Source organism: Odocoileus virginianus, chromosome 24, assembly GCF_023699985.2.
Source record: "Odocoileus virginianus isolate 20LAN1187 ecotype Illinois chromosome 24, Ovbor_1.2, whole genome shotgun sequence".
Lineage (NCBI taxonomy): Eukaryota > Metazoa > Chordata > Mammalia > Artiodactyla > Cervidae > Odocoileus > Odocoileus virginianus.
Window position 1 is genome coordinate 10,902,399 of NC_069697.1, and position 18,681 is coordinate 10,921,079.

An 18,681-nucleotide genomic window follows, 5' to 3' on the forward strand; every position below is an offset into this window, starting at 1 on the left:
AGACCCCAGGATAGGAACCACTGGTTGAAAGCATTTTTAGTATTATAAAAGTTTTTTTACTTCATCTTGATTTAGACCAGTGCTTATACTCATTCTTTTTTTCCTTGTCACTTTTTGTTCCTTATTATGATGTATATTTTCAGAATTTTCTTTAACTAACCTTTGTGAAGTTCTGAAACTTCCCATGTGCGGGAAACTGTATTTCAGATGTAACTGCAGAATATCTGACCAGTATCTTCAGGCAACGCCAATGACAATTACTGAAACTGAATTCTTCCTCTTATTTAATGATTAAAATCAGAATGATGAATGTAAATGTAAAGTTAGGTGGACATTTTTTTGCTTGTTCTCTATTGAGCAGCTGCCTTGAATAATGGCCCCTAAAGAATAAAATTGATCTGTTTTTTAATGAATTATACACATCATTTACAAGAATTAAGTAAAGAGCAAGATCTGCTGGAGTTATGGTAGGAACTAGATAAAGTGTATATTCAATGCAAATTCCTTTTGCACGTTCTTTTTGCTGGGCAAGTGATTATAAATGTATTCAGTTAAGAAATAGTAGAATAGACACCCATTTATTTTGTGCTAATGTTGAAATGGAGGTAATGGAATTTAGAATAAGAATAGCAGATAAAATTAAACTCAAGTTAATACACAATAGAGGAAAGTACAATTTTAAGGGAAGGTGTGACTTTTTACCCTCTCAAAATTTCTTAGTAGCAATTTAATTATACTTACAATTACTGTTTACTCGGAACAAAAAGTCCTTTATTTTTCCTGCCTCAATAATAAACAAGCTGGAAAGTCTTTTTTTTATTCTTGAAAGCCTGGAAGTCTAGGCCCAAGTTAATGTGTGTATAGGAAGGAAATACTGGTCTTCTCCGTAAGAGATCAATAGCAGTGTTAATTACTAAGATATTGCCATCCTTGAGGTATTGTGGGGCGTTGGAGCTTACAGTGGTGCTCAGAAAACGACAACTGAAACAGGAAATGAGATGGCTGTGGTAGAAACAAGAGAGATCCAAGAGGTTGATTTTAGCACTCACTACTGTAAGGGTTCACTTTCAAAGCATTCTTTACAACTATCAAGCAGTTTTTAAGGTTTTAGAATCTAGAATTTATTTTGTATTTTACTAACAAAATCATATTTGATTTTTTTAATTGAATTTATTTTTCAGAAAATATTTACAAACATTTAATTTATCCCTCTGCTTCTAATTATAAATGGAGTTTGAAGTTGTAGAATTTCTCATAATCTGTCTCTTGATTTTGCTTATTTTCTGAAAAGAGAGACTTCTGATAAAGGAAATTAAAGCATTATAGTAAAGCAGACTTGAACTCTATATTAGGTCTCTGAGGCATGGTCAGGATTATAACCTAACTACCCAATTTCATATCAAATTCAGTAAAAAGTGTCATTGGTAATAATATCCTCTCTTGAGCTTTCAAGCTGATTCTAGGACATGGTGCCAACTGCTGACCATGGGCTGCCAAGTACTGAGAAGTTCTTGCTTTCATCCTACTTACACTTCAGAACCCAGTGCCAGCTCTTAGACTTGTGTTCAAACTGCAGCTTACCTGTCTCTAGCTATGTTTTCATTCTAATGATTGAGGACTTGCATCCCACTTCTAGAATCCAAAGTTCCTTTTTCCCAGCAGGCCTTGTGTTTAGAAACTGTATTGGTCATTGTTTCAAGTTCTTCTCTGGTAGCCTGTATGGTACTCTGGGCCTAATGTTTGAGTATTTTCTATCCCATATTCTTTTTTTTTTTATTCCATATTTTTCTAATAAAATCCCAAGTGTCATGTTAGGATGCTCAGTTACTTAGTTTGGATGTAGTGGTTTGGGAGTTGCCTACTGTGTTCTAGGCTTTGTTTTTGGATGAGTGTATATGTACACAAATACATATGTACATGTAAGCATATGTCTGGTTTGGTGGTTTAGTCACTAAGTTGTGTCCGACTCTTGCCAGCCCATGGACTATAACCTGCCAGGCTCCTCTGTGCATGGGATTCTCTAGGCGAGAATACTAGAGTGGTTTGCCATTTCCTTCTCCAAGTGTATGTGTATTTGTGAATATTTTCATATTTGTACACATGCTTATGATTCCCAGATGGCTCAGTGGTAAAGAATCTGCCTGCTAATGCAGGAGACATGGGTTTGATCCCTGGGTTGGGAAGATAACCTGGAGGAGGAAATGGCAGCCTCCATTTTCTTGCTGGGAAAATCCCATGGACAGGCGAGCCTGGCAGGCTACAGTTCATGGGGTCACAAAGGGACTGAGTCACTGACGCACGCGCGTGCACACACACACGTGCTTGTGTGTGTTCCGTAAAATAGATATTTGCCCCCATTTTATAGATGGAGGTATCAAGTCTTATAACAGATAAATGGATTACTCATGGCCATAGAGGGAAAGACAGTCTGAGGACCAGAATTCAGACCTAGTTCTTGCTTAGTCATGTACCCATTCTAGTCATTGAGGCCTGCTATGAGAGGAAATCATTCTAGGTTTCCTCAGGACACAGCAGTGAACAAAAATCTGTGTCCTCTGGCATATCGCTCTGTCAAATGATGATAAGTGCTATAAAACACTGATGAAGATCAGCGAGGAATGAGAGCTGAGAGAAGTTGCAGCTTTTAACAGGGTTGTCAGGAAAGTTTTCACTGAAATCGTGACGTTTGAACAAAGACTTGAAGGAAGTAAGAGAGAGAACCATGAAAATATCTGAGAGAAGATGGTATCAGAGGAAAAAACAAGAGGAAGGCCTGGGTAAGCATATCCCATGTGACATCCTGAAAGAATTGTAACTGGGAATTACTGAGCTCTCTGGAATCCACACTGCACATTTGTTCTCCACATGCTTTGTAAATAAGACGCTATATGCCATGGATGAATCACCAGTCGTTAACAAATTGGCTTTATCCGGTTCAGTTATTACTTTGCACGTAGTAGGTATCCCAGAATTGTTTATTTTTTAGCAGGTTTATTTAGCAGTTTTCTAAACTGCTGTTGTTTTGTATGCTATTTTTATTTTCCTTCAAATTAAACTATGAAAAGGGTCTATTAAATACTGTGTATTTACTCTAAGAAATATTAGAGTAGAAACTGATTTTCCTAGTTGTATAAATAAATGTGAAAATGCTTTTGAAATTGTTCCATGTACTTTATACATTCGTTGCGATGTAATGTTGGCACAATAAGGATATGTATATCAGTTTCTTATTAATTATATTGTTCTTTCTAAGAGCATGGTTTAGTCTTGAGGTGACATTTTTTCATTTCATATGCAGCCATAAATTATGCTGGAGTTTTTGTGAAAAGTTTCCTAGCACATAATTGAGTAACATATATTGATTTATTTTAAAAGGCGACAGTATATATTCTGTTTCTGCCTTACATAGATTATAGGGTTATGGGCATAATGAAGCATTCGTAAAATTTAATATACCCCATCTTTAATTTTCATACTTCAGCAAGACAGCTTTAACTTTTGATTGAAGTCTAGTAAACAAGTATAAAAGATTGAAGCCTAAAGTCAGCTCTTGTGGAAATGCTTTCAAATGTGTAATTAAACTTGCATCAACTTTAAATTTACATTTTAGGAAACATGTAAAATTCATCTCAACCAACAATTATTGAGCGTTGTGCTTTGGAAGTTTTATTGCTAAGGAAAAAAAAATTACTATTTCGGTAACAGTCGTGGTGTTAATAATGAGTCTGAACCATGGCAGTGATGGGCAAGTTAAGGGGGAGTGGTTCCAAATGCAAGACATTGTTCCATTAGGATTAATGGGTGACTGGATATGTGGATTGAGGGAACAAGGAGCATTGAAGATGATGTAAAGATTTTTAACTTCAGCACTGGGTGACTGATTCCAGTGTTAAACAGGAGAGGAAATAGGAGGAGGGAAAGTTTTGGTGAGCATAAGAACATTCATTTCAGTTTGGGGCCTTTTGAATTGGAGACATCTGTAGGACATTATGTAGAAGTGAGTCCATAACATTTCTATTGTTATTAAGAGGGCACTGTTGATTTCTTCGTGAACCTCTGGACCAGAGGAAATTTTCAGGTTGAGTGATTGTAACAATCGTGACCTTTACCTTAACCCCTATAACACAGGTAAACGTCAGAATTTAGCACATAGCTGTATTTTATCTTACCTCACTTTCTGAATGTTCTAAATCGCGATTGTGAAGGCTGAGATGAGGACCTCTGCTCTTCCGACAGGCTCGGCAGCACTCTGAAAGTCTTCACGGTGGCCTCAGTGATGACTGCCACCACCGAACCTTAGAATCGGTTCTCCCAGTGTGCCTGCTGATGCCACAGTAGTAAATGCCTTGAGGAACTGCTTGCGTCCATCCAGCCATTCCTTGCGCACTCACTGAGTTCTTGCTGCGTGCAAGGTGGTACAGCCTTCCGCCGCGGTGTGAGACAGTGGGGGTGCTTAGTTTCCACCAGCAGAAACCCACAACAGCATCAGAAAAACGTTTCCTCTTCAGGGACTCATCAGCTGTTTTCTATGGAGAAATTGCTCTTTCATGTCTTAAAATCTTGAGATCACTTGTGGTAAAGAGGAAGCTGTCGGGGGGAGCGAAGACAGTGAAATGATTAAGGTAAATGAGTTTGAACCTGTGTTAAGATATTACCATTACTGATCTCTGCTGGAGAGAATTCTTGTTAACTTATTCTGACAGATCTGCCTGGAACTTTTTAAAATGCTGTCTTTCCTGATTTTGTTTCTTGTCCACCGAACTCACCGCTGTCGCAGGTTGATTGAATGTGGGGACACAGCCTTGGTCCACATGCCTTGCTCCTTACTGTTTGTGGGAGCCTGGCTAAATTGCAGCCTCTCTAAGTGTTGATTTCTTCCTCTGTAATTGTGGATAGGCGCACAATATAACTAGCTTATAAGTCTTTTCCATTAAATATCACTTGTTTGGCAGAGCGCCTAGCAGGTAGTATATGTACAATAAACGTTAGCAGTAACAGTGATGAGATAATTGTGAATCCTAACTCTGTCCTCCTTAAAGTGCTAGGTAATATTCAAGTAAAATATCAGACATTTAGTTTTGAAATTTTATTTATATTAAATGTTAATATTATATATTCATTGATTGTTTCTATTTTATTTCTAGCTTTGAAACATTATTATTTACTTCTTTACTTTGAGATTTTCATAATCCAACATGTGTTTATGTATAACCTTTCTATCTTTCCTTGTACATTGATCTCTGCTGTAAAAAAAAAAATACTCAGAGATATTGTGATCTTATATTTAATAGAATTAACTTCTCCCTTGCCTCTTTGCTGTTTTTGCTCCGTCATGTCCAAGTCTTGTAAGAAACTTCTGTCTAATCTGTCTTGTAAGAAACTTCTGTGAGTGGACAGAAAAATAAGAGTAAATAAAGACAAAGTATGTGATAGAGCAGATAATTCCAGTAGAGGGAGATATTGGCAAAGTAATCAAGCCACATAATATGCAGGTGCAACAGGCATCAAATTTTAAAATTAAGCTTTTCCTGGGTAAAAAGTTTAACTAATCGAGAGTTAATTAAATAATAAGTTGAGTAACACTGTGGTTTCTGTTTTGCTAGTTGCCAAACTCAAGCTCAGTATACAGGTATCTGGGAATGCGCTATGCAGACCCCAGACACCATTTCCATCCCAGTGGAACTTACTGTTTCAGAAATAGCAGTGAAGGCGACCACTGACACCTCTCTTTCTCTGAATCTCTGAACATCTTAAGTAATGGAAGTTACAGGTTGGATCATTTGAAAACAAAGTTACAAAAGCTTTATTTTCATAATTCAAAAAAAATTTTTCACAGATTTCTAGATGATCTGAATAAACTGGTATAGCCTCAAACAACAGGACTGAATCAGAATACTATCTTTTTTAATGTAAGTAAATTAATAAAAATTTAGTATCTTTGCAATTTAGATCTCCAAATTTCTGAAATTAGTAGGAGGCTTATAATTAAAAACAAATTAACAATATTAATTTGACTTGGATGGGGATTTTTTCACATATTTTCAGTCGGATTGATTCAATAGTTAAATTGCTTTGAACCTTTACTTTTCCAACAGAAACATCACATTTCTTTCTGTTGGCAACCTTGTCCAATAACTGACTATTTTAATAGTCCCTCTGCACTTTGAGATTTAATGCTCTTATTTCTATCACACTCTAAGAATTTGTGGCCCTGGTACGTGGGGATGTTGAGACTGCCCTTAAAACTGAGAGACTCACTTAATGGTTGACTGAGTTTTCCCCACTGTATCATGCCTAAATATTTTTATGTGGATTTTATTACTTTTGGCTGCATTAGTAAATTTAGTTTGTAAAATGTCCAAAGAACCTTATATAATACACAAAATGTATTTAAAATAAATTTGTAGTAATCTTATAGTTTAAATTTCTATTTAATTGATTCAGAAATGGAGGTTATACATTCTCTGCTAATTTTCTTATTAATTAATTTAGTAAATATTGCTAGTAATACTATCAACTTAGTAGATATTACCTTTCAAACAGTACTGTCTTAAACATGTAGTTTTTAGTTAGTGTTCTGTAAACCCTTATCAGTTTTCTTGCTTTTAATTTTTGCCAGGAAGCTTCATTGCTTTTCGTGTTTAAATAGGTTTTTATAATTTCATAGGTAACTTTGGAGGATCATCAATGCTAGAAAAAAATTTCATAGCGTATATTGTGGTTTTTCTGGTAGAACCTAAGTTGTTCCCTGAATTGCACCAAGCTTTTGTAAAGTGAACATTTTAAATATTTTATTTAACCACTAGATGTATTTTTTTTTGATTATTAAAAATATTTTTTTGGTAAATGGGCTTGAAAATGAACTATTCCATCCAAAGAGTTTCCTTGAGCTACTGCCTACAAATCAGAATGCCTTTTTTGAAAAAAACTTGATAAATAAATTAACATGCATTAAAAGTGGCTATAGAAAAATGAAATGAACAAATAAAGAGCAAATCTATACTATGTGTATACATTGGAATAGGCAATTTTATGCTGCAGTAATAAACCTAAAAACTCAGTGACTGAAAACAATGATGTTATTTTTCATATATACTGACTGCCTATTCCTTGTAGTTTGACAGCAGCGATGTCTTTGTTGTCATCTCTTGGGGGTTCAGTTTGAGGGAGGTTCTATTTCAACACATCTTAACAATTACAGTTCTAGGCAAAGAAGGTGTAGTGAATCTTTTGATATTTTTAAAACTTCTGCATGAAAATGGCATAGTTCACCCGCCTTGGTGAGATGCAGCCACATCTGAGTTCAGTAGGGTGTATGATCCTCACACAGAGGGACGCAGGGTGTTTTAAAGAGTGGTCGTTTGCTGTGCTACATCAGTGAGCACTGGGCAGCTATCAGTAGTTTCTATATGAAGCTTAGACAATGTCTGCTTTAAACTGACATTGGAAGAAAATGAACAGTTCTCACATAATCATAACCTGATTAATTTTAGAACTCATATTGAGAGGGTGTTGAACAAACACACATACACACACATAAAAACACAGCACTTATAGGTCTACATGGTCCGGTGAATCAGGGTGCAGGGACTTTTTTATAATAACATACCATTGAAGGGCTTCCCTGATAGTTCAGTTGGTAAAGAATCTGCCTGCAATGCAGGAGAGCCTGGTTCGATTCCTGGGTAGGAAAGATCCACTGGAAAGGGATAGGCTCCCCACTCCAGTATCCTTGGGCTTCCCCTGTGGCTCAGCTGGTAAAGAATCCGCCTGCAATGCAGGAGACCAGGGTTCAATCCCTGGCTTGGGAAGATCCCCTGGAGAAGGGAAAGGCTACCCACTCCAGTATTCTGGCCGGGAGAACTCCATGGACTGTATAGTCCATCGGGTCACAAAGAGTCGGACATGACTGGGCGACTTTCACCATTGAAAACATTGCCGTTGTTCCACCTGCAGTGTGGATAGGGTGTAACAGCATTGGATGGACTGACCTTCTTTAAATATATGGTTGTGTGTCAGCCAGGATCATTCATAAATTTAATGACAATATTTCAGGTTAGCAGGTTTTAAATGTTTTTCTTTCTTTCTTTTCTTGGTTTTTGAAACATCAACAAGAAAAATACCAAATTTTAATGTGGGATCTAAGTATATACTTGTATAGTGTATTATGAGAAAACTAGCTGCTACAAATAAATAGCTAATAGTTTAAATAATAAATATAATGGAACCATTAGTGATATTGCCAAAATTCACACCAAAATGAAAATGTAATTTGTTGTAAGATAAATGTTTTTCATTTTTTTATAGTTTTTATTTTTAATGAAAGGACCATTGCTTTACAGTATTGTAGAGAGAGAGAGAGAGAGAGCGAGAGTGAGCGAGAGAGAGTGAGAGAGAGAGAGAGAGAGAGAGAGACACCAGACAGGGGGTGCAGCAGGGTCAGGCAGAGTCTGGCAATGCTTTATTTTTTACCGTGGCTTTTATACCCTAAATTAGTACATTTCTAAGGGGAAAATAGTTTAACATTACATCAGCTTGTTCTTCACAAAACCAGGGTGTTTTCTGCATGCTTCTTTGTTTATGAGGGTCTTGTACATTATCTTCTGGCCTTGGGGCCTATTGACATTTTATGACCCAGGTGAATGCAAAGCTGTTTTCCATAATCTATTCTTTAATGAACACGAAGGTCAGTCCTTTTGCAGAAGTTATCAGTTAAATTTACCTAAAAGGTTTACCACACAAAGACTCTGCAGCTCCAGTGAGGCAGCACCTATTGAGCATTCCTGGTTAAAATGAACAATTCTAAACTCTTATTTTTCTAAATCTTTAACTATAACTGCTTTTAGAATAATATTTTCTGTTCTCTAATAGGGCTTCCTCACATCCGAAGGGCTCTGTACCTATTAGGGCCTTCTGTGTGATCAGGTTCTTGATGTTGTTTATGATTAAGGTGTTGTGAGCAGTCATGTGCATTAGTACTCATTTGCCAAGCAGGCTAGAATGCCAGCAAAGGGGTCTAAATTGAAACACTCCTTTCATCCTGGATAATCTTATAGGATACCGCCGTCCAGGGGACATATTAATTAAAGTTCTAAGTTGATTCTGTTTAGAGAGAGATGGGGGAAGGCCTTCTGTCACAGAAATTAGGGAGTAGTCTAATATAGCAAGCATCAGAAAGACAGAGAGCATCTTTAAGGTGAGCGTCAGGGCAGCTTTTCGAAATCCCTGAAGTCCTGATCTGCCTTGCTTGTCAGGTCTCCTCCTCACGACCTTGTCGTGGGTGGGATCTCGTGTGCTGGCTCCCGGCAGTGCAGGAGGTGGTGATCAAAACAATCCTCAAGAAAAAGAAATGGAAAAAGGCAAAATGGTTGTCTGAGGAGGCCTTACAAATAGCTGAGAAGAGACAAGAAGTGAAAGGCAAAGGAGAGAAGGAAAGGTATACCCATCTGAATGCAGAGTTCCAAAGAATAGCGAGGAGAGATAAAAAGGCTGTCCTAAGTGATCAGTGCAAAGAAGTAGAGGAAAACAATAGAATGGGAAAGACTAGGGATCTCTTCAAGAAAATTAGAGATACCAAGGGAACATTTCATGCAAAGATGGGCACAATTAAAGACAGAAACAGTATGTACCTACAGAAGCAGAAGGTATTAAGAAGAGATGACAACAATACACAGAAGAGCTATATGAAAAGATCTTAATACCAGGATAACCATAATGGTGTGATCACTCACCTAGAGCCTGACATCCAGGAGTGCGAAGTCAAATGGGCCTTAGAGAGCATCATTACAAGCAAAGCTAGTGGAGGTAATGGAATTCCAGTTGAGCTATTTCACATCCTAAAAGATGATGCTTTAAAGTGCTACACTCAATATGCTAACAAATTTGGAAGACTCAGCAATGGCCGCAGGACTGGAAAAGGTCAATTTTCATTCCAGTCCCAAAAAAGAGCAACACCAAGGAATGTTCAAACTACTGCACAATTGTACTCATCTCACATGCTAGCAAAGTAATGCTCAAAATCCTTCAAACTAGGCTTCAAAAGTATGTGAACTCAGAACTTCCAGATGTTCAAGCTGGATTTAGAGAAGGCAGAGGAACCAGAGATCAAATTACCAACATCCATTGGATCAGAGAAAAAGCAAGATAATTCCAGAAAAATATCTACCTCTGCTTCATTGACTACACTAAAGCGTACTCAATGTGTGGATCTCAACAAACTGTGAAAAATTCTTAAATAGATGGAAATACAAGACCACCTGCCTTACCTAAGAAACCTGTATGCAGGACAAGAAGCAACAGTTAGAACCTGATTTTGAACAACAGCCTGGTTCACAACTGGGAAAGGAGTACATCAAGGCTGTATATTGTCACCCTGCTTATTTAACATATATGCAGAGTACATCATGCAAAATGCTGGCATCAAGATTGGCAGAAGAAATATCAATAATCTCACATATTTGATGATACCACGTTTATGGCAGAAAGCAAAGAAAAACTACAGAGCCTCTTGATGAAGGTGAAAGAAGAGAGTGGAAAAGCTGGCTTAAAACTCAACATTCAAAAAACGAAGATCATGACATCCAGTCCCATGAGTTTATGGCAAATAGATGGGGAAACAATGGAAATAGCAAGAGACTTTTCTAGGCTCCAAAATCACTGTGGACAGTGACTACAGTCATGTAATTAATAGAAGCTTACTCCTTGGAAGAAAAGCTATGACAAACCTAGACAGCGTATTATAAAGCAGAGACATTACTTTGCTAACAAAGGTCCATGTAGTCAAAGCTATGGTTTTTCCAGTAGTCATGTACAGGTGTGCGAGTTGGACCATAAGGAAAGCTGAGCTGAAGAATTGATGTTTTTGAACTGTGGTGTTGGAGAAGACTCTTGAGAATCCCTTGGACTGCAAGGAGATCCAACCAGTCAATCCTAAAGGAAGTCAACCCTGAATATTCATTGGAAGGAATGATGCTGATGCTGAAGCCAAAGCGCTAATACTTTGGCCACCTGATACAAAGAGCTGACTCATTAGAAAAGACCCTGATGCTGAAGAAGATTGAAGGCAGGAGGAGAAGGAGACGACACAGGACAAGATGTCTGGATGGCATCACCGACTCAATGGACATGAGTTTGAGCAAGCTCTGGAAGATGGTGAAGGACTGGGAAACCTGGTGTGCTGCAGTCCATGGGGTCGCAAAGAGTCGGACACAACTGAGTGGCTTAGCAACAGCAACGTGCATATGTCCCCTTCCTCCCACCTGTGACCCCTTCCCACCCCCTAGGTTTTTAAGAGCCCCAGTTTGAGTTTCCTGAGTCACACAGCAGATTCTCACTGGCCCTGTGTTTTACGTATGACAGAGTATGTGTTTCACGCCACTCCCGCCATCTGCCCCGCCCTCTCCTTCCCCCGCTCCGTGTCCCCAAGCCTGTTTTCTGTCTGCAGCTCCATTGCTGCCCGCAAGTAGTTCATCAGGACCATCTTTCTATATTCCGTATATCTGCATTAACATACAATATTTGTTTGTCGTTGATTGTTTTTAAAATCTCCAACCAATTAGCTAGTAATTGCTTATTTTGTTGCCAATGTTTCCCTTTTTATCTTGATTTTTTAGATGTTACTGATTTTCCAAAAATATTTTGTGAAACTTCCCAGAAGCTGGTGAATGTGGAAGCATTTGCTCTGGCTGCAAAGTATTATTCTGTACAAAACTTGGGAATATGTACTCCTTTTGATCAACTACTTGTGGCCCTTCATGGAAATCAAAAACAGAGAACTGGTAGGTGTGTTTGTGTGTGTATGTATGTTTTTTAGCCATTTAGAAGTAATATGATATTCATATATGTCTATATTTCCAACATGCTCTTAATTGGTTAGACCTGGTAGACTTACCTGTTCTAAATGAATTGATTTTCTCATGTGCCATATTAAACAAACAACTCAGTTATAAATCTCCACATTTTTTTTTCCTGCATTGTAGACTAGTTATCAGTCTTTTCCTTTGTAGTTAATAGTTTTATATTTCAAGAAACATTTTTAATAATATTATATGAGTCTTTTTCATTTTATTAATTCAAACTTGATTCATAATAGCTAAACTAGTCAATAACTATCATATAGAAACCACAATAAGATCTCTGTATTATTTTCATATTTAATTATAGAAAACATGATCAACAGATGATTCTTACCACTTTTATTTCTTTAGTAGTAGTATGTTAATTCTGTTCTATTTTTGTTCAGATGAAAATGTGAAACTTGATGAGTTTATGAATTTGAAAAAATCTCACGAAGTTCAGGCAATGTCAGAACTCATTAGCAGTATTGCTGAATACTGTGGAATAAAGCAGGTAATAAGAGTATTTCCCTATATATTCTCGTGTTAAAATTATTACCGTTTTGGCGGGTATCATTCAAATTTCCTTTTCTACTGCCCTCATCTAGTCTTTAAAACGTCATTAAGTAATAGCTAATGTGAGATACGTCACATCATTTCTGACCCTTTAAATATGCTCTCACTACCTAATACACTGCAATTATAACCAATTTATACTAAAAGGAAGATATGGCTATTAATATTTTGCTACAAATTTCACTCTTTTCAGAGTGGATAGAAGCTATGGTAATTATCTTATGTTGTAATTCTACCTTGAAGCAGCATTATGAAGATGACTTCCTGCAGAATTGTTTACTGCTAGGTGTTCCCAAGGACGCGGGGTACCTAGCTGTGGTCGGGGGCATCTGCCTCATTATTGTAACACAGAGAAACCTGGATTCTTTCATAGTGTCAGAATCATAATGCATTCCTGTTGTCAAAAATAGCCTTGTGAAAGGTAGTAATGTCTGAAAACAGATGCGAAAATAAAATCAGTGATTGCCTATGTTGGCCTATAAAAACAGTCATTTTTCTTATCCCTACAAGAACATCTTATGGGGGTCATGGAGGACTCTGCCTTCTTCAGTTTTGAAGAGGTGTTAGAATCTTTTCCATGTATTCTCCCAGACTTCTAGAGAGTTTGAGGATGGTTAGAAAATGATCACTGCTTGAGCCAGGCTTGCAGAACCACTTATGGCAACACAGATCTTGAGGATAGGAACTAAGGCAAGAGCTGAGGCAGTAGCTTTCAACTTTTTCTCCATGTGTCATGCCCAAGCAGTACCTGTCAGGATCAGTAACAGGCTCACCGTGATGGTGATACCCAGCCAGAGTAAAGGGGGCAAGTACACAGTAAAACATAACCAGCTGCTGCTGTGCATAACATATGAAGGAATACTAGAAGCATACAAATGAATGGGGAAAACAAGCAATTTACTGATGACTGCATATTTCATGATATCATTTTTAAAAAGCTCTTAAAGAAAATAATGGTGTGTTCTTAATGCAAAAAAATATATGCAAAAAAAAACCATTAAAGAAGCAAGGGAATCATAGACAATAATCTGATAATAGTTGTTAGCTCTGGTAGGGGAAGCAGAGAGATAGGATATGGAAGGAACACGGTTATATGGAATGTAATTACTAATACACCCATCCCTAGGTTGGCTGGTGGCCTCATGGGTATAGCAGATGCTGCTGGATGCCTTACTCAGATACTATTGGGCCTTACCACGTCGTGGTGGTCCGGCTGCTTTCTACCTGGCAGTTGCTGTATTTCTTTCCCTGTGGATTTTCTCTGTGTGCTGAAGCATGGCACTGCCTGCATACACATTCTGGGGATTAATTCCTCCCTGTGTGCATCCTTAAATTAATGACTAATACAAGTTAATAAACAAATACATCAACTCCCAGACTTTCCAGGTGACTTGACTCTGAGGTATATGTTCTACTCTGACTCTCTGAGTTTTCCAGTGGGATTAAACCCAGGTTGTTCTAAAGTTGTGTTTTGCCCACAAACACACCTGTTGTTGGGCTGCCTTCCTTTCTCTTTTTTTCCTTCTCTCTTCCCCTATCAGTGTTTTCTTCACCTCCCAAATAAATCACTTATACTTAAATCTTTGATGGGTATTTGTTGTTGTCCTTTATAACTTTTCATTTTGAATATACTTATTTATTTATATGAAATATATAATAAATAATTTTCAATTGACAAAACAGATTAATTTCTAAAGTGCAGAGAAAAAATTTGAAATAGCATGTTTCATGTTGTTGTTCAGTCACTCAGTTGTGTCTCATTGTGACCCCATGATCTGCAGCACGCCAGGCCTCCTTGTCCTTCATCTCCCAGAGTTTGCTGAAACTTGTTCATTGAGTCAGTGATGCCATCCAACCATCTCATCCTCTGTTGCTCCCTTCTCCTCCTGCCTTCAGTCTTCCCCAGCATCAGGGTCTTTCCCAGTGAGTCGGCTCTTTGCATCAGGTGGTCAGAGTACTGGAGCTTCAGCTTCAGCGTCAGCCCTTCCAACGAATATTCAGGGTTGATTTCCTTTAGGCTGGACTGGTTTGATCTTGTTGCTGTCCAAGGGACTCTCAAGAGTCTTCTCTAACACCACAGTTTGAAAGCATTAATTCTTAAGCATTCAGCTTTCTTTATGGTCCATCTCTCGAATCCATACATGACTACTGGAAAAACTGTCGTTTTGACTATACAGATCTTTGTGGGCAAAGTGATGTCTCTGCTTTTTAATACACTCTCAAGGTTTGTCATAACTTTTCTTCCAAGGAGCAAGCATTTTTTATTTCATGGCTATAGTCACTGTCTGCAGTGATTTTGGAGTCCAGGAAAATAAAGTCTGTCACTTTTCCATTGTTCCCCCTCTGTTTGCCATGAAGTGATGAGACCAGCTGCCATGATCTGAGTTTTTTGAATGTTGAATTTTAAGCCAGCTTTTTCACTCTCCTCTTTCACCGTCATAAAGAGGCTCTAATTACTCTTTGCTATCTGCCATTAGACTGGTATCATCAGCCTATCTGAGATTGTTGATATTTCTTCTGGCAACCTTGATTCCAGCTTCTTAGTCATTCCCTGCCCTGGCATTTTGCATGACTTACTCTGCATAATAAGTTAAATGCAGGGTGAAAATATACAGTCTTGATGTATTCCTTTCCCAGTTTTGAATCAGTCCACTGTTCGATATCAGAGTCTAACTGTTGCTTCTTGTCCTGCATACAGGTTTCTCAGGATGCATGTAAGGTGGTCTGGTATTCCTGTCTCTTTGAAAGTTTTCCACAGTTTGTTGTGATCCACACAGTCAAAGACTTTAGTGTAGTCAAAGAAGCAGAAGTAGTTGTTTTCTGGAATTCCCTTGCTTTTCCTCTGATCTGATGGATGTTGGCTATTTGGTCTCTGCTTCCTCTGCCTTTTCTAAATCCAGCTTGTACATCTGAAAGTTCTCAGTTCACATACTGTTGAAGCCTAGCTTGAAGGATTTTAACCATTACCTTGCTAGCATGTGAAATGAGTACAATTGTATGGTAGTTTGAACATTCTTTGGCATTGCCCTTCTTTAAGATTGGGATGAAAACAAACTTTTTCCAATCCTATGGCCACTGCTGAGTTTTCAAAATTTGCTGACATATTGTTCAGTTCAGTTCAGTCGCTCAGTTGTGTCCGACTCTTTGCGACCCCATGAACCGCAGCACGCCATTGAGTGCAGCACTTGAACAGCATCATCTTTTCAGATTTAAAATAGCTCAACTGGAATTCCATCATCTCCACTAGTTTTGTTCATAATAATGCTTCCTAGGGCCCACTTGGATTCACACTCAGGATGTCTGACTCTAGGTGAGTGACCACACCATCATGGTTATCTGGGTATTTAGACCTTTTTTTGTATAGTTTCTGTTGTGTTCTTGCCACATCTACTTCATCTCTTCTGCTTCTGTTAAGTCTTTGTCATTTATGTCCTTCACTGTGCCCATCTTTGCTTGAAGTGTTGCCTTGTATCTCCAGTTTTCTTGAAAGATCTCTGGTCTTTTCCATTCTGTTGTTTTCTTCTAATTCTTTCCTTTTTTCACTTAAGAAGGCTATCTCTCCTTGCTATTCTCTGGAACTGTACGTTCAGTTGGGTATATCTTTCCTTTACTCCTTTGCCTTTCACTTCTCTCCTTTTCTTAGCTTTTTCTAAGGCCTCCCCAGACAACCACTTTGCCTTTTTGCATTTTTTTTTCTTGAGGATGGTTTTGGTCACCACCTCCTGTACAATGTTAGGAGCAGCTGTCCATAGTTCTTTAGACATTCTGTCTACCAGATCTAATTCCCTGAATCTATTTGTCACTTCCACTGAATAATCATAAGGGATTTGATTTAGGTCACACATAAATGTTCTAGTGAAGAAAGACAATTTTATTTTCAATATTTATCTTTTACATCTTTTTCTTGACTTATTATTACACTGCTTAGAACTTCTCTTAAAATATTGAATAAAAATGATGAGTTATTTGTTTTTAATGGGATCAAAAATTAAATATAGTAAAACATAACAGGTTGTATAAATTTTACAACCATCCATTTACTTGCTTTTTAAAAAAATTTAGATTGCTGTTACCATCTAACTGAAATCCCTTTAATTCATTCTGATTTCCTTTAGATAATTGACCTGGGTTCTGGAAAAGGCTACCTAAGCTCCTTTTTATCCTTAAAGTACGGCTTAAAAGTTTATGGAATCGATTCCTCAAATACCCGTGGAGCCGAGGAGAGAAACAGGAAACTGAAGAAGCATTGGAAAGTCTACCGTAGGCGGTGGAAACCAGACATCAGTGGACTGGCATTACAAACAGCAAAAGAAAGGAAAGTGCAAGAAGCTAAATGTAAAGCAGACGCCGAGGGCGTAGGTACCAACAGTACCACAGGTCAAGGGAAGCCATCCACCTCAGGCTTTTCATCGGAGTTTTCAGGTTCTGTGATTTCTGACATCAGAAGACAAATGGAAAACCTAAAGGTTTATTCACACCAAGAGGAAAATTTGTGTTTTGAAAATGCCTTTTCTCTTAGAGACCTTTTGCCTGTTAACGCCATAGACCCTACTTCCTCATCCCAAATACCTAAGAGAAAAATGTCTGAAGCAAGTAAAGAGAGAATAAAAATTACTTCAAAGGCAAATGAATCAAATATATATTCACCTTTAACGTCTATTATCACTGCTGATTCGGAACTACATGATATTATTAAAGATCTGGAGGTGATTTCAGTTTTGAATTCTGTAATTTGATTTATGTAAAGGCTGTAAAACATAGAATTAAATGTTAATATTAGTTTACTTAAGCTGCATATCTTATTTGATTACATTAATTGAAAGAACCAAGAAAATAAAATTTTCAGGCTTTCATGATTTCTATAGGTACCAAAATCTGATAAGAGTACAAATCTGACAGTCTGACAGTCATAGTTTTCCAGAATGGGGTGCCCTTACCCTCCCCTCATTTTTAATCCTGAATTAAACATAAGTACAAATACAGAAGCTAGTTAGCTAAGTTCTCACTATGCAATTGATGGATTTTTCAAATTCCACTCCAAGAAAATTCTTACATTTCATTTACATTTGGAATAAAGATGTATCTAGGGCAATATTGGGCTTAGCTCAATTAATTAGCTCAGCTCAATTAGCTCAGCTGGTGAAGAATCTGCTTGCAACACAGGAGACCCAATTCGTTTCCTGGGTTGGGAAGTTCCCTGGAGAAGGAATAGGCTACTCACTCGAGTATTCTTGTGTTTCTTTGGTGGCTCAGATGGTGAAGAATCCACCTGCAATGCGGAGACCTGGGTTTGATCCCTGGGTCCAGAGGAACCCTGGAGGAGGGCATGGCAACCCACTCCAGTATTCTTGCCTGGAGAATCCCCATGGACAGGAGCCTGGAGGGCTACGGTCCGTGTGGTCGCAGAGAGTCTGACACGACTAAGCACGAGCTCAAACGTGAGCACAAGGTCAACATTATGTTTAATGGTAGCCTTGGTAACCAAAATTTCTATTGTATTGAGTAAGAGTAGCTTCTGAATTCTTAAAAAATTTTCAGCTTTTTCTAAACTACAAGTATGCTGAGTCCTATAATGTTTAAGAGACAATGTATCTTAAACAAAGGCAGCATTGTATGTTAAAACAATATTAGAGGAGTTTCTAGAATCATTTGGCCTAACTCATTGTTTAGAAATCAAGGTAGCCTTTGAAGTTATGATATTCTACTCTTGTTAAATTTTTGGAAAAGTCTTCCCTAAAGAATGAATGAGCAAAAGATCCTAGAATTCTTCATGAGTTTAAATCCTTGTTTGATTGCTGACCCGTGTTTTAGTACTTTGTCATTTTAGAGTGGGGAGTTTTTCTTTTTTCCAGGAATTTTTGTATTTCACTAATTGTGGAAAACTGGTTAATCCTCATTAATTGTTTTTCCTATATATGAAATCAGTAATTAAGTTACACCTTAAACTTCTGTTGGGGCTAAACAACCCCAGTTACTTTAATTTGACTTCAAAATATATACACTTTTAGTGCTTATTATCATTTATTTTTGCTTTTAAGAGTCATCTGAAAAGTATATGATCAAAACTGTATGCAAGCTTTTATAATAATTTGCTGATAAAATATATGATGGAAGATTGTTTCTTGGCTTCTTAGTGAATCAGTAATTTAATAACCAAATTGACCAATGCCTCTTATCCTTTCTATTCCCCACTGTACAACACACATGCAATTCTTAAATATTTTGCTATTAGGATACTATGCTAATTGCAGATTTTTGTTTGCTACCTGCT

At 37.6% G+C, this 18,681-nt stretch overlaps 1 protein-coding gene across 6 annotated transcripts in view; it reads left to right on the top strand.

Annotated features, from left to right (window-relative positions):
- METTL25 (methyltransferase like 25) overlaps window positions 1–18,681 on the top strand; it is a 121,804-nt gene that overhangs the window by 11,442 nt on the left and 91,681 nt on the right. For all 6 annotated transcript variants that reach the window (XM_070454285.1, XM_020913319.2, XM_070454284.1 and 3 more), the window contains exons 2-4: window positions 11,613–11,777; window positions 12,242–12,348; window positions 16,526–17,116. In XM_070454285.1, coding sequence (XP_070310386.1) covers window positions 11,613–11,777; window positions 12,242–12,348; window positions 16,526–17,116 — 863 coding nt within the window. The remainder of the gene's footprint in view (window positions 1–11,612; window positions 11,778–12,241; window positions 12,349–16,525; window positions 17,117–18,681) is intronic.